Source organism: Corvus brachyrhynchos, unplaced genomic scaffold (assembly GCF_000691975.1).
Source record: "Corvus brachyrhynchos isolate BGI_N302 unplaced genomic scaffold, ASM69197v1 scaffold466, whole genome shotgun sequence".
Lineage (NCBI taxonomy): Eukaryota > Metazoa > Chordata > Aves > Passeriformes > Corvidae > Corvus > Corvus brachyrhynchos.
The window spans coordinates 1,137,230-1,152,527 of record NW_008238635.1 but is presented as its reverse complement, the minus strand read 5'-3'; the positions used below and the strand labels follow the sequence as shown (position 1 = coordinate 1,152,527).

At 49.6% G+C, this 15,298-nt stretch overlaps 1 protein-coding gene across 1 annotated transcript in view; it reads right to left on the bottom strand.

Moving 5' to 3' along the window:
* The window catches only part of PAPPA2 (pappalysin 2), a 96,124-nt gene that overhangs the window by 57,397 nt on the left and 23,429 nt on the right, over positions 1-15,298 (bottom strand). The window contains exon 4 of the mRNA XM_017737395.1: positions 1,823-1,968. Coding sequence (XP_017592884.1) covers positions 1,823-1,968 — 146 coding nt within the window. The remainder of the gene's footprint in view (positions 1-1,822; positions 1,969-15,298) is intronic.

Below are 15,298 nucleotides of genomic sequence, written 5' to 3'. Positions count from 1 at the left end.
AGCAGACAGTAGCATGAGGGGTGCAGGTCTTGCATGCTGACCCTCACATTTTAAGGTCAGGGTAGACAGGAGATTAGCAAGATCTAGCACAAGGAAAGGAGTCTGTCTTTTTGGAGACAGACCCCTCTCTTGTGTATAGACCTGTCTCCACCCGTGGCCACAGTTAGGTCCCTAAGCTCAGCAATTTTTCTCAAACTGCCATTAACTCCTCCCAAGGTTTTCCTTTCTCTTTATTCACCACTTTACTTCCACATCTACTCAGATTCTCCAGCAGCCTCTTGTGAGAGTTTTTGTCAAAAGCCACATATGCATGGCCTCCTCAGTCCTAGGTTTCTTCTGTGTGGGACAATAATATACATTGTGCATGGTACAAAGCAAGTGATGATGTGGTGGAGCTCACTGTTTACAGAGAACAGAGTCTGCCACCCGCCCTCCCGAGCTCATTAAATCTAAAACCAAGGACAGTCTTGAGCTGAAGTCTTCAGTCCGTGCCAGAGCCTTAAAGAAGTTGGGATCCAGCTTCATACTTCACAGCTCTGGCACCAGAGTCAAGACAACACCCCTTCTCCCCTCAACCTCCACGCTAAAACCCTGATCCAACATTTCCAGATGGTGCCATTTCTCGTGTCCCTGGCTGGACACGAGCGCAGAGACTGCAGCTAAATGCAAGCTTTTGATGAGACCAGTCACCCCAATTACCCCTCTGTACAACTGCTTGCAAGCCATTGGAAGGGGTCTGAGGAGAACGTGTGTGGCTGAAGCACTTGCTGCAGTCAGATGATTGTCAAGCTGAGCCTTGGAAGTGATTTCTGGAAGCTGGAAGAATAAATTTCATGGAGATTTGCCTTCCTCAACAAGCAGCTGTAGCCACATGCTATTGAAAAAACAGCCCTGAAACCCATTGAGGGAGGGAAACTGGCAAAAAGGAACTTTAAAACAGGTCTTTAACAGCAGTGTAAAACTTTTAAGGGTTGAACATCACGCACTTGTAAAAGCAGAAGGTCTAGGTCTGCTGTGCAGGTGTCAGGAGTAATTATTTCCAGTTACTTATTGAGAAACACTTTAGACATTTTGACTGCAAAGTGTAAAGGGCTTTGCCAGAAAACCCCGACACTGAAGAGGTGGTAGGAAGGGGCAAGAAAAAGAGAAACAACAGAAATAGCAGAAAACGCACAAAACAACCTCATTCTAGGGAACCAGTCGCCATTTGGGCTGTTTTGCAGCCTACGAGGACTTGCCTCCAGCAGGTAGTAGGCCAAGTTATAAAAACATGGTAAAATTTGATAGCTATCCTCACACTTGCAGCTGGATTCGGAAGTGGCTGGTTCTGGCTGCTGCCTGGGCAGCGCTGGGGTTGCTGAAATCTGCCATCTCAGCTCTGAAAACACTGACACTCCTGGTTTATGTCTGTTTGCTATTACGAGCTGCAGAGTGAAGTTCACTGTCTCCAGAATCCTAAAAGATAGACCTGGAAGATCCAGGAGAAACCAAATGTAAGTCTGGAGCCCTCTCCAGAGCCGGCACTCATGGTAAACCTGTAATCCCACTGCCTCACCGCCTTCACCACCAGAAGTTTCTCATAACGATGCTGAAGTCCCTTGCCAGTGTGTAACCTCACCCTCTCACCCACACGGACTCGGGGAGCAGGCAGCTCTCTTCCTTACTGCAGCAGCTGTTGGAACACCCAAACCCTGTTATCATGACCTTCATATCAACCATCCCCAACGCTGAGGCACAGCACATCCGCCTCTTTTTGCCAAGTCAAGGAAGAGAGAGGAAAACCAGTAATTCTGAGATGCCGTGACTGGGCTAACTCACTTACCCAGGTGACTAAGGGCCTCTTTATCCCACGGCCAAGTGGCAGCACCAGCCAGCTCTTCCCTCACCGAACTGGCAAAGTAAACATTGAGGAAATGGGTGCTGTTCAGCTGCAGAGCCTCCTTCAGCTCCTTCACGCTCATGTACGCCCTGCAAGGACAAAGGAGAGGAGACAGTCAGCACACAGTCCAGCAGAGCGAGGAGGAAAAGCAGGAGGCCATCCACAGACATCCTGCAAAGGGTGCAGCACACCTGGAGACATCCTCAACTCTCTGAAACCGAGAGCGCTTCAAGGCAGAGAAGAATTCAGCATTTCAACAGGATGTCCTGTGCCACTGCAAGCTCTGCTCTGCAAGGTGCAAGTTCTGCTGGCGAGGGCTTTGGGTGGGTGTGGAAGGCACTCATGCAAGTCTGAAGAAGTTTTGCTAATTACAGTGGCTTTGTTCACGAGTTCTACTCTCAGAAAAGGTGTTCCAACCGTGGGGACAAAAGAAGCCCCACAAACGAGGATAATAGGGGAAAAAACAGGAGGAGAAAACATGAAAGAAGGAAGGAAATGCAGAGGTTGGTCCTGCTGGGGAAACGAGAGGGGGTTTGGCATCAGAAAAACAGAATTTGAGGTGGAAGGAGAGAAGAATGAGTCCAGAACTCCAACTGTTTCTAACAATGGGGTTTTCAGGGGTTACCCCTGATACGGGGCAGGACAGGAATGGACATCAAATCTTACTGCTGGGAGCAGAGAGGGTTTGTCAGCTGGGGCCAAGAAGTCTCTTCTCCAGCTTCTCTATTCTATTTGGACTTTCATTCCATCCTTTTCCGCAGGAAAATCAGTATGCCAGAGATGGCAGTACGTGGCAAAAACAAGGGTGTACTGCAGTGCACAGGCACATCTCCCATCAAGACACATCCCCAGGTATTGCACAAGGAAGAGCATGAGCAAAAGGTATCTTGGAATTTACTCCAAAAAAATAAAAAAACCCAACCAACAAACAACAACAACAAAAACCCAGAAACAAAACCAAAAATGCTCTTGCAGCTCTGCTCAAAATGGACCTTGGAGAAGACTCTGCCTGGGTCTCACCAGCACTGAGCTGGGCCCTCTTCACATCAATCTGCCCCTCTGCACATGATCTGAATCTTTCAGAGGAGGTCTGGGATATCTGCAGGAGCCAGCAGGGCAAAAACAAAATCTCCCAAAATAAGCTTAGAGGGGAGAGGGTAATCTCTGGAGGCAGATCCATCGAAGGGAAGGTTTAGTGGGGAAAGCCTCCTGACAATGCTGCTGGCTGTCTCTCCTTGCATCTTCAGAGCTGGGAATAAAGAGTTGCAGGAGCAGAAAGAACACAGGAATGGGGATATCCAAGACATCCTTTTCTAAAGGCCACAGGAAGGTAACGGGCTGGGAGAGGTGGGCAGGCACTAGGCACTGCAGCAGAGCAGTAACACCCACGGGTGTGTCTGAGTGTCCATGAAGTGATCCTCGCAGTGTGCCATATCTCAGCACTTGGAGACCAAAAATTCCAGCAGCCAGGAAAGTTAGGTTTCGCTCTTCCCTCTGTGTGACTGTTCCTGCACGGGTCAAAAGCCTGTATCCCATTCACCAGTACACCAACAGTCCCAGCATTGGTCTTTAGGGAGTTCATGTCCTCAGCTACGCAAAACAATCAAGGTCTAACTTAAAATCAGCAATAATAATTCCAATGATAATAGCAATGGAATCGTAAGGCTTTGGACTGTGCTGCAGCTGCCAGGTACTCTTTTAAATGGACTTCAGTGATCCTTGTGGGGGCACCTTATATCTCAGGATATTCTCTAAATCAAGTACTACCATTGCCACCATCTGTGCCACTAACCTCATGGGCTGAGACAGGATTGGGACACATTGTCTCCACATTTCTATGACTTATGTCTAAGTCTTCAAAACCTGAAGACCCTGGCCCACAGTTTGTGAAGCCATTCGTTTAAGAGATTCTGAGCAAGAAAAAAAAACCCAAAAAAACAACTCATGGAAAGGCTTTAAATACATCACCGTGGAATGATGATGGAAACACACCATTGTGGAAATATGTCATAAGAATGACTAAACCTGCAGCATGAGGCCAACAGCAACATTAAGGTGGTGGAAAGCATTTCACTTATTCCCATGCTTCCAGGAGCAGTTGGCATCTTTGAGCTGCACGGATGGATTATGAAGGCAGCACAGTCGTTTCTCCACACTGGGCTCGCCATGAAGGAGCACCAGCTGTCTTTGAACAAGCTGCTGCTGGTGGTGTCCATTAGCAGAGACGCCCATTAGAGTATTCCTCACCATGGGGGATAACAGACAGAAGGCTGGAGCTGAGCACGGGCTAAAGGGGGAAAGGCACGTTCTCATCTGAGAGGTGAAGTGAGAGAGGAAACCAGTGAGATGTGCAAATGCTCTGTTTGAAATGGCAAGATCCCTAGTCAAGCTGCTGCTACACCAACAGGCTTGTTTAGAAAGAGAGATGTTGCTACAGCAAATTGAAGAGGAGGAGGAAAAAATGAAAAAAGAAAGGATTCCAGAAATAAACTAGAGCAGGGCGGCATGTGGAACAGAGCTGGGTAAACCCAAGGGCTATTTCCCTGGACCTAGAATAGCAGAGGCTTTCAAAAGCCACTGCTGACTTGGGAGGTGTCAGATAATCAGGATCTTCAGACTGCCTCTACCAGTCAGCCCCAAAAGACCATCCCAGGCTGGAGGCATCTCACCCACCTTCCCAGGAGCTCTGAAGAATCAGTTACTTCAAAAAAATCTTGGCTGGGCTATGTGGAGAGATGAGATGACCAGCTTGTCTTCACCAGGCCCCGAGATCTCCCACCACAAAGCAGCATTCCCAGAACACTTTCCCCAGCCACATCAGCTTGTGGAGAGAAAACTCTCCCCACCGGAAAGGACAAATTAGGAGAACTCGATCCCTTCTCTGTGATGTCTCGCCTGAGCATCCCAGACACGCGCCACGCTGACGCCATCCCTTCAACCCAACCAAGACGGGAGCAGGCCGGGAGGAATAGATAGTGAGAAGAATAAACAAACCTGAAGGACATACTTGTGGCATGACTCGGAAGGAACAGAAGCAAAAATTTCATAGAAATAGAGCATAAGGAGGGGGAGGGGGGAGAGAAAGTCTCCTTCACTCATCAGAGCTGCTCGGGGGACACAGATTTAAAAATAACATCAATTCCTGACCTATGATATCTCGGAAAAATAGCCCCAAAGCCTTCCAGGCTATCCAAATTCCAAGAGCCGACGTCAGCCCTATTCAGAGGGATATTCCTGCAGCCCCTCTTCTGGAGACATGATGTTTTTCTGGCTGTCGCCTGCCGTTCCCTTGACATTAGCAACATTTTTTGTCAAGGCTTGATTATAAATAACTGTAATTCCCTCCATTGAGAGATCTGGATGGTTCAGGGATGTGTAAGGGTTAGAGGGAGCAGTTCCAGCTCTGAGCGCTGCTCGGATGGGTTGGATGGGCAAGGAGAAGAAAGGACCCTAATTTCACCCCCTGTGGCACAGAAAGCACAAATATCCCACTAACGTCCCCAAAGATGCGAGCAGAACAATTCTAGAATGGGCAACTCCAACTCCCCTTAATCTACATTTCCTGCTGGCATCCTTAGGTTAGACAAGGAGCATCCCACTGGCAGCTGAGCCTTTTGCTTCCTGCCAAGGTTATGCTCTCCCTCTCCTTCAGTGCTTCGGGGATTTTTGCTGAGGAGAAGGCAGAGCAACCTTTGGTCTCCACAAACAGCCTAAAGGACAGCACTCTCCTCTGCTTCCCAAACAGTTTTCCAAATGCCTGCAAGACTAGAGTATTCCAAACGAGATGGTATTTCCAGCAGGATGGGCACCGCAGTCCAGCATGGAAGCACAAAGGAAGGACAGAAGGATACACGAAGGTACAGCTATCAGCCAAGGAGCAAAACCCAAAGTGAGCCCAAAGAGTAGGGCAGAGGACAGAGGAGACAGAGGTGGGACATCAGGTTTGCCAGATTCCACGTGACTGTTTTTCCAAGGGCATCCAAAGCTCAGTGGCGAGCAGCCAGCTGTGTGAGGATAACGCCTGGACCTGGTGGGGAGCACTTGCAGCCCTGGAAGAGTGGAGCTTGCAAGAAGAAGAAGAGTATGTGCAACAGTAGAGAGAGATTAGGGGTGGGAGGGCTATGGAATGACATTATTAGACACGAGTATGGGAATGAACACCGTCCAAAATGATGGTGTTTGAAGGGATGAGTCCAGGAACGATGCACTCCCTCACAACAGGGGGTATTGGCTCAGAGTTCTGCTGAACGACACTGCTTGATGACCTGACTCTAGGGCACCACACTGCATCCTGTTTTACTTGAACAGGACATAACCAGGGGCTGCCATCCTGTGGTGCTTCTTGCTGTTGAAAAAAGGAAAAGAAGAGGGAGCAGCCTCAGTGACTGTGACCACAGAACAGCAGAGTCAGAGACCCCGCTGCAGATGGAGGGGATCTCCACAGGCCATGCTGACCCCCTTATTCAAAAACTGGCCTATTTAGATCACATTGTTCAAGGTCACGCCCAGCTGGGGCCTGAACAGCCACAAGGACAGAGGTTTCCAAACCTTTCTGGGCAACCTATTCTAGTATTAAAGCATCCTCAAGTTAAAAATAATTCCTCAAGTCTAATCCAAATTTCTCACATTCCCAGTTGTGTCCATGGCTTCCTGACAATTGCCTTCTTGGAGTCCTGCTCCATCCTCCCTGTGTCACCTCATCATATCAAAGGGGAAAGTATTGAATGGCTGTAGATCTGCATGGTAAGCTCTTACTGCACTAGACCTTACCTTATTAAAGACCCAAAGCTTCCTTTCTGAGCAGCAGAAAAATCACACTCCACCCATGATCCCTGGAGAGCTCACATTCCTTTCTCATGCTTTTCCTTGGAAAGTTTTGTCCTGACCACAGGGGAGGCAGCACCTTCCTAAACCATGGTTGTAAGTCAGCCTCTAGGCTGGCTTGGTCACAGCAGACAACTTGATGCACCCAGGAGAGACAGAGCTGTTGCAGCTTTTTCAGCACAAATTCCTGGGAGCAACAATAGGACCATGGCTGGTGGACAGGTGGGAGGGAGGAGAGGATCTGCTAATCCGTGGGGCAGCAGAAAGCACAGTGAAGCTGTAAAACAAGCCTGACGTGGGAGAAGGTGGGAGAAGAGGGGCAAGGGGGGCACATTTTACATCATAACAGGAAGCCTTGGGGCCACTTTGTGGCCCCAACCAGCAAGAGGCAAGAGATGGCACCTCCAAAAGAAAAGCAAGGCCAGCACATACCCCCTGCAGTACCATAAATCAAACTGAGTTCTCTGGGTACTGCAAAGGGTGCAGCGTGTAATGCCACAGGAATTCCACTGCAATTCAAAAATAGGAGTCTTTTCCCAGCAGAGCTTTCAGAGGGGATGTGGGAGTGGGGTTGGGTGGAAGCTGTCCAAGTGCCCTCCATGGACAACTGGAAAATACTTGAGACCCAGCCAGCTCCAGCTAACCATACAGCCTAAAAAAGTCACAGGGGATTCCTGGCTCTGCTTTCATGTCCTTCAACCACTGCAAGGAAATTCCTCTTCCTACTTCCTGCAAGCAGAGAGGCTCCCTTTTCCCCCAAACCTCTGCTTGACAAGTGAGGAAACCCTCAGACTTCCCAGAAATGAGCACCAGTCTGCCAATAACATTTTCAGTGTGTGGGTAACACGTTTCTCCAAGGCTGCAAAGGGTTAAGGACAAACACAGCCACCTTGTCTCTGAGTCACAGCTCAAGCCAAGAAGACAGGTGCTGATCCAAGCAGCGTGAACACTTTGTGAGAGAGGACTCTAAATTCTTCGTGTTGTCCACACAGGGAGATACTCACTTTGTCTCTCCATCTGGAGGAGCATCTTCCATTCTGGCCCACCAAAGGACTCCTCTGCATGGTGACTCTTCAGCAGGGGGTCTAAATAGGCAAGCATCCAGAGCCGGGCTCTCTGCTTGCATAAATGAATGGTTCCTTGCTAGAATTTGGGAACCCTCATCCCTGCTCTCATCTCAGCCTTGCCTCCCTCCTTCCCTACCACAGGCAGAAAAGGCCACCTCCACAGCGTAAACACGGGGCCACAGATGGGCACCCAGATGGGTTACTTGGTCTGCTTCCAGACGAGGCTGATGGTCATTCTTGTAACTGCAGCTGCATCACACTGGGTTTACCTGCCCAAAAATTTCTGGCATAAATGCAGCTGGGGGGATGCTGTGTTTTTAAGTCCTTTTGTACTTACTAAGACTACTTGCATCCCCATGACCACGTCTGGGAGCTCTGACTCCAGTCCAGCACTCTGCTGGTATGCCACAAACATCTCTGCCAGCATCATGACAACTTGACAAGGCAGCAACATCCAAATGACTCTCATCTGGACAGGCTTTGGTAACACAGCCAGATACAAAACACATGCAAGATGGGAAGGGAAGGCTGCGAAAGAGCCAGACATTCCCCTGGGATCACGGGAAGCACAACACTGCTGGAATAATACCCTCTGTAGTGCTCAGGAGTCTTTCATCAACTTCACTGGGGGCTGGACTCCTGCCAAAGAGCATTTGAGTCCACAAGGGATGAGGACATCACACAGTTCTTGGACATGCCTGGAAAAATCCACCTCTGAGGCACTGACAGCACGAGTAGAAGAGCAGCCTAGGAAGCAGCCATCACTGGCAGCACAATTTAAGTCTTGCACGGGTGGCTGAGTATCAAGATGTCAAAGAGGGTGAGAGGGCAAAACAGGATCCTTCAGGATCAGGAGATTCCCTTAAGCGTGAGCAATTCCTGTTGGATTCAGAATTAACTCTCAACCTCCATGTGTGAGCATGGGACTGAAGCAGTAGCAGACGCTGAAGGGTCAGAGAGCGGCACTGGCAAAAGCTGCAGATGGGATCAGAAAGACACAGTGTAGTTCAAGGCTGTGACCCTTCCCTATAGATTCACAGGGGAAAGGGAGCTGGAAGGCTGCAGATCCCTAGCACACAGCTCTGTTACGTCAGAGAGCAGTAGGCAGCTTCTTGAGGTCAGATTTGGGAAAGAAAGATAATAACATTAGTGTCAGACCAGAAAGCCTGCAGGGCATTTTGCCCTGAGGTAGGCTGAAGACTAAGTGCTGCTAACAATGGCATGGCCCAGATATTCCTGGAAGTGTTGGCTAAAAAGTTCTTCACTAAATCATCACTGAATCAGCAAAAGGCAATGCTATTTTAGACCTGGTTTTGGTAAGCTGTGTAGAAATTATGAAAGAGCAGATGAGAGAAAGAAAACTTGGCCTGAACTCATGATGAGTTGATTCAGATCAACTTAAATGGAGGGACAAATACAAGTCTTGAATGAAGAAGTGAAAAGCAGGACTGACCAGCAGACACCGCTCCACCAGAGCCGTCAGGGAGAACGGGGTAAAGTGGAATTCTCTGAAATCAAGGTGACTCCAGCGAAAACAAAGAGTAAAAGATCCTTTTAGAAATAAGGGCGAAAGAAGGAAGAAGCAGATCTGCTGAGAAGGGAAAGTGGAGCTGAAGCTCAGTGTAACTGAGATGCATCCCTGGACAAAATTACAGTGTGGTCCCCACCTTTATCCAAGTTTAAACATGTGGTAGTGGAGCAGAGCTCAAGGTAAAGACAAAAAAAAGGTGGCAGCAGTTGGATGGGGACTGAAGTCTCAGTTTGACTGCACGGAAGATGAACGACTGGGGAGGTGGCAAGTCCCAACTCTGGAAGTGTGGGATGTAGGAACACAGAGCGGGGGGAAAAACGCAAAAGGAAGGAATGCAGAAATACGAACATTCATAGATAAACAAAACTCGGTGGATGTAACACATTTGCAGGGGAAATGCCACCCTGGATGCAGAGGGGCTGACCACCCTGGATGCACAGGGCCCATGATTGGAGAACAGCTGACATTGTACATGCAGTGATGTCTGAGAGGGTGAACAAGGATCACAACAGGCTGATCGGGTTGTCCTCTCTCTAAAGACCTGTTCCCACCTGGTTCTCTTACCTTTAAAGGTGATGAACTGTTTTTGTGCCTCTAGGAGAGTGTTTTTAAAAACTCCCAGCTCTCACTCCTTTAGCCTCCATGGAAGCTAATCCCTTCCAGCTGAGCCTTGAGCAAGACACAATTTACTCTTCAAAAGTCTAAAACCTCTATCTTAGCACTAACCACCAGCAGCACAGCAGGATCCAAAATCCACACTACTGTCATCACTGCAGGCAAGACTGCCACTAGCCGAGCTATTACAGGTACTATTGGTTTGTGAGCAGCAAGTTCAGCAGTGCCTCATTCCTGGCTGGCACATCCAACACTTGCATGAGGAGCAGTCCTCTACACATTCCAGGAACTTCACGGATGACCTGTGAGCTGCTGTATCATTCTTCCAGCAAGCATCTGGGTAGCTGAAGTCACCCATAAGGATGAGGTTCTGACGACTCAGAGCTTAAATGTCTCAAACATTGCTTTGCTGGCCTTATCGTCTTGGTTTGGAGGTCAGTAGCAGATCCCTACTGTAACATGCCCCTTGGAGACAACCCCTCTGATCTTGACTCAGAGGCATTTGACAGGACTTCCACATCCATCACAGCTGGCTTCTACACATTCAAGGTTCTCCCTAACATAGAGCAAAGCCACAGCCAGGCACCAAGGACTTGTCTTTGCCTCTGGCATCACAACAGGACACCTGACTTTAGGAAAGCTACGTTAATGCCTCCCTATCAGCCTGCCCAGAGACTGTTTGCTTTTCTGCCACATGCTGCTTTCCTCTCTGGATCTTGTTACAGCTCTTCTGACAGCTTACGTGAGGAGCAAGAGGGCAGCAACCAGTTTCAAGGCTGCTTGCATGTGGTACTCATGTTTTGGGGTTTGAACCAAGGATGGTCCCCCACTTGTGTTGAATACGTGAGAATAAGCCTCAGCAGAGGTTAACCCCCAGCTGTGCTCTCACAGCACAGTGGGCACCCTCAGGACACCAGTGCCAGCAGGGTGCACATGTGCATCAAATGCTTGGGTCACAGAAAAACACTGGGTTTGTGATGTTTGCATGCCGAGAGCAGGGCTGGCTCACTGCCTCGCTCGGCTGCTAGCTGCCATGCATGTGATGGGCACCACAGCCTGCCCAAGGTCCCTTGGGATGGCTGTGCTGGGAATCCCATGTGCCTGGGTAGGCTTCCTGGGTGTGACTGAAGTACTACTAGCCCTAGGATACCTTTGGAGGAAAAAAGGTTTTTGAGAAATACTCATCAGGACTCAGATACCAGCATTTTGTTCAAGTTGCTTTTCCAGTTCCCGAAAAAATGCAAGAAGGCTGATGGTTGTGGCTGTTTGATAGACCTGTAGTCATTCTCTCCTGAGCTCCTGGAGGAGCCAATCCTGCACTGCAAACAGCACCAAGGCCAACCACCAATAATCCCAAGTTGTCTGACACAGAACCCATTACAAGACAAAGTCCCACAAGTTCTAGGGTTAGTTGTCCACGCTTCACCCAGGAACCCACATGCTCCTCGCCACCTGCCTCAAATTAGACTCTCTTAAGGAGGAAAGGACTAATTCACTGCCTTGTCTCCTCCACTCCCATCACAAACACCACCCAACATCACCACATTGCTGGAGGGGAAGGGCTGTGTTCTCGCAGTGGCCTCATGGAAGCATCTAGACATGGCCCCATAGCACAGACATCATCGCCAGCAAGAGAGGTCTTGGGGAGACAACGGCAGCAGGAAGAGGGGTGCTGGATCAGGCACACACAGCAGAGAAATCCAGGGCTGTGGGAGGGAGCAGAGGGCTGCAGTGAAGCTGATTGAAGGAGGCATGAAGGGAGACAAACAAGGGAAGCATGGCCTCTGGCTCAGCAGGGACTACCTGACCTCTCCTGCAAGGGCCACGGCAGCTTTCAGCTGACACCGGCAGCGAGCCTGCATCCTGAGAGCTGCTGCTGTCTGGCAGAGATGGTAAGCAGCAAAGCCCTAATCTGGAAGGACAGCTGGATCACAAAGCTCCCCATGCTTCTCTGCCAAGCCAAGATGTGGGAGCCAGGGCTGGGACACCTTTCTTCTGCACTTGCTGCATGTCCTGAAAACCACTGCCCTTTCTCAGAGGGGGCAACAGGCACATCGATGGGTCCCAGGCCTTTGGGCCACCTCCCAGGATGGGCCTGCCAGAGCTGTAACCCTCCAGCCCCAGTGCTCAGCAGGGACACCTGGGCTTGCTCTGCTGTGCATTTAAGATTGGCACAGATCTTGCCTCCCATGCATGGAAAGAAGCATGTGGCCAGCAGGGCTAGGGAGGGGATTCTTCCCCTCTACTCTGCTCTTGTGAGACGCCACCTGCAGAGTCCCAGAGCTGCAGCGTTTGGGGCTGCCAGCATAAGGAAAATGTGGACCTGTCAGAGAGAGCCCAGAGAGGCCACGGGGATGATCAGAGGGCTGGAGCACCTCTGCTGTGCAGACCTAGGCAACACAGGGAGCCCTGTGCCACCAAGAACTGATCCACATACTTAGCATTTCTTACAGCACTTCAGCCCTAAAGCGTCATTTGTTTCTGCCAACCAACCAAAGTCTACACACACTCGAAATTTAATACAAAATAAGGTGAATGTTCCCAAAAAGCTCCTGCAGGGCTCTGGCTTGGAGCTTGTGTTAGCACTAGCAATTCAACCCATGAGCCTTCCTTTTCACCCCCTCAGGGAGGACAAATCCACGCAAGTCCCATAAACTTCCTGACTTATATGACAATTCTCATGTTGCTTAAGCATAATGGGCCATCAACTTTCCCGTGGGATAAATTTGTCCTGGCAAACTGTCTTTTAGTGCTCTACATCTTGGGGGAGTTGATAGCATTTAGGGTTTATTTTAATGGGAGTCGGTAGCCATGATCAATTGTAAGAGCTCTATTTCCACGGAAATGGGGATTTAATAGATTTTTGAAAATGCTGGTTATTGACCCAATGGGCCTTAATGGCTTAAAAACCATCTGATTGTAGCCTGTATGAGTAAATGCATATGATTTTCAAATGAATACTGGAATAGGTAGTAAACACCCATTTAAATGGCAGGAACCTGGTCAATAGGGAGTTTCCATTTGCTTGTTTGGGCTTTCTATTTCTATCTGAGTGAATCATGGCCGTCTCTTCTGCGGAGAGGCTCACCATTTCCTCACGGCTGAGATCATCCTAAAGCACGCGGCCCATCTGAGCCCCACGAGGGGACAGGGATGTCTTTCATTAGACCAGGCAATGATGCAGAGCCGGTCTCTGCGCACAGCCGGGCTCCCAGATGCTCCCACGGTGGGAGCAGAGCACGCACGGACCATCGCTCACGGATGATGCGCCCATTGCTCACAGGAAAACTCCTTGGGAGATGAAGAGGGACGTGTGTGCCTCAGACTCTTGGGTCTAAACCCAACCTACAGGCTGACAATCCTTCAGGGAAATTCCCAGGCAGAAATCTTGGTTTGTCTGAGGTTAACACACATCGAAAACATCAACAGGAGTGAACTCCAAAGGAATGCACTAAGTGCTCAGAAGTAATCTTGGAAGCAACAGACAGACTAAACTCTGATATTTATTCCACAGAGCACTGACTGAAGCCTCCCTGCCCCAACTAGGGCACGTATTTAGGGTTATCACCCCCAACAGCCCTCCAAGGACTACCAAGGCTGCAGTTATTCCCCATTTTTCCCATCACTGGAGCAGCTCCTTTCTGACTGCATTCGTTGTGAGCCTACAGGAGCACAGAGGCCCAAGATTTTTACCTGTTTGAAACAAAACTGTGGGTTCAGCCACTGCAAAGAGGAGATCCAAGGACATGTGTGCAGTACAGCAGGGCTGGGTGACCATCATGGCAAGATCCCTTAGAACAAAGCAGAAAAAAAAATCCCAAGGACCTGAAAATCCCCAGATTTCAAAGGGACGTCTGTTCTCCGGATCACTCTAACCTTCCCCTTCAAAATCCCAGTGAAGCAGCAATTAGAGAGTTCAGAGCCACAGACTGTTGCCTCTCCTCCTCATCAGTGGAATAAGCAAAGGAGACAAACACTGCAGCTCCCCAGCTGCTTCCATCCCAGTAACGTGTCTCCCACTTCCATGCTCAAGTCTCATGGATTGGTTTAGGCTGGAAACGACCTGACAGACCATCTCATTCCATCCCTCTGCCATTGGCAGGGATGCTTCCCATTAGACCAGGTTGCTCCAAGCCCTGAGTAATCAGGCCTTAAACACTTCCAGGGATGGGGCAGCCACAGCTGCTCCGACACGTCATCCTTGAAAACGTGGAAAGAGCTGTAGTTGCACTTAGTTAGTTGAAAGAATTCAAAAAAAGGGTTAAAGATCCAGTTTGGAACCACTTAGGGGAAGGAAAAGAGCCCTGCCTGGGAGAAAGGCAATGAAGCAGTAGCTCAGGGAAGGAGGGGAGTCCAGCCTTGCCCTCCAAAGCCCAGCACAGGCAGCATCCCAGCTCCAGCACCCACCAACAACCTGGGAGAGACTTGCTATCCACAGCACAGGGTAAGCACTCACCTTCCTTTGGCAATGCCAGTGCTGGCTGGAGTTACACAGAGTGCCGGAGAGAGGGCAAGCAAGAAGCAGCAGGGGAAATGGAGAAATATGTTTGCAGCCCTGTGCGGTTTTGGGAGGCAGAACTCAACGGTGGCAAGTTATTCTAGAGCCGGTTCCAAGCCAAAGTCAGTCAGGGATGGCTCCCTTTCTGCCTGGATTGTTTGTTTCAAAGCAAAATTAAAAAAAAAAAAACCATCCCAGGCTGGGACCAAGTTTTACAGGTCTTTTTTGCCTAAGGTTGCACAGATCAGCCCTGTCCCACCTAACCCACAAGAACAGACCTGTAAATCGGTTCTCTTCCTTTTTGCCTACAACAAAAAGATAAAGCAACATTCCAGGCTTAGGGGGGGACCTTATGGTTTTGGAACACAGTCCAGGGTCGCCAGGAACCCAAATTTCACTATCAATTTTTATAGTGCAATTCACAATCTGCCGAGGTCAGGGAAAGGGGATAACACCAGCGGGTGCAGCTCTCCTGGGCTCCCCCAGCACGGCATGGGCTTCACATGGCCGAGCAGTGTCCCAGTGCCAGGAGGCTCCTTAAAGACCCCCAGACAGAGGGGAACTGTGCAGCTTTGGTGCTTGCACTTAGGCAGGACAGAGCGGCTTCTTCTCCTTTCATTAAAGGCCTCTCTTCCCTGCCCAGGGACTAGGAGGCAGGAGGCCAGCATTAATGGCAGCACCTCATTGCTGCACAACTGGGGAGAAGATGTCCAAGACTTCTGTGCCTCAGTTTCCCTGGCTGATGATTACCTTTGCCCACAGCACAGGCAGGCATTTGCAAACATCCTGAAAGATGCAATCTCTGCTGTGCAGGGTTTTCACAGGAGCTCAGAGGAGTTAGGCACCCACATCTCACTGCTGCTCAAGGGAAAGCAAGTGTCCCG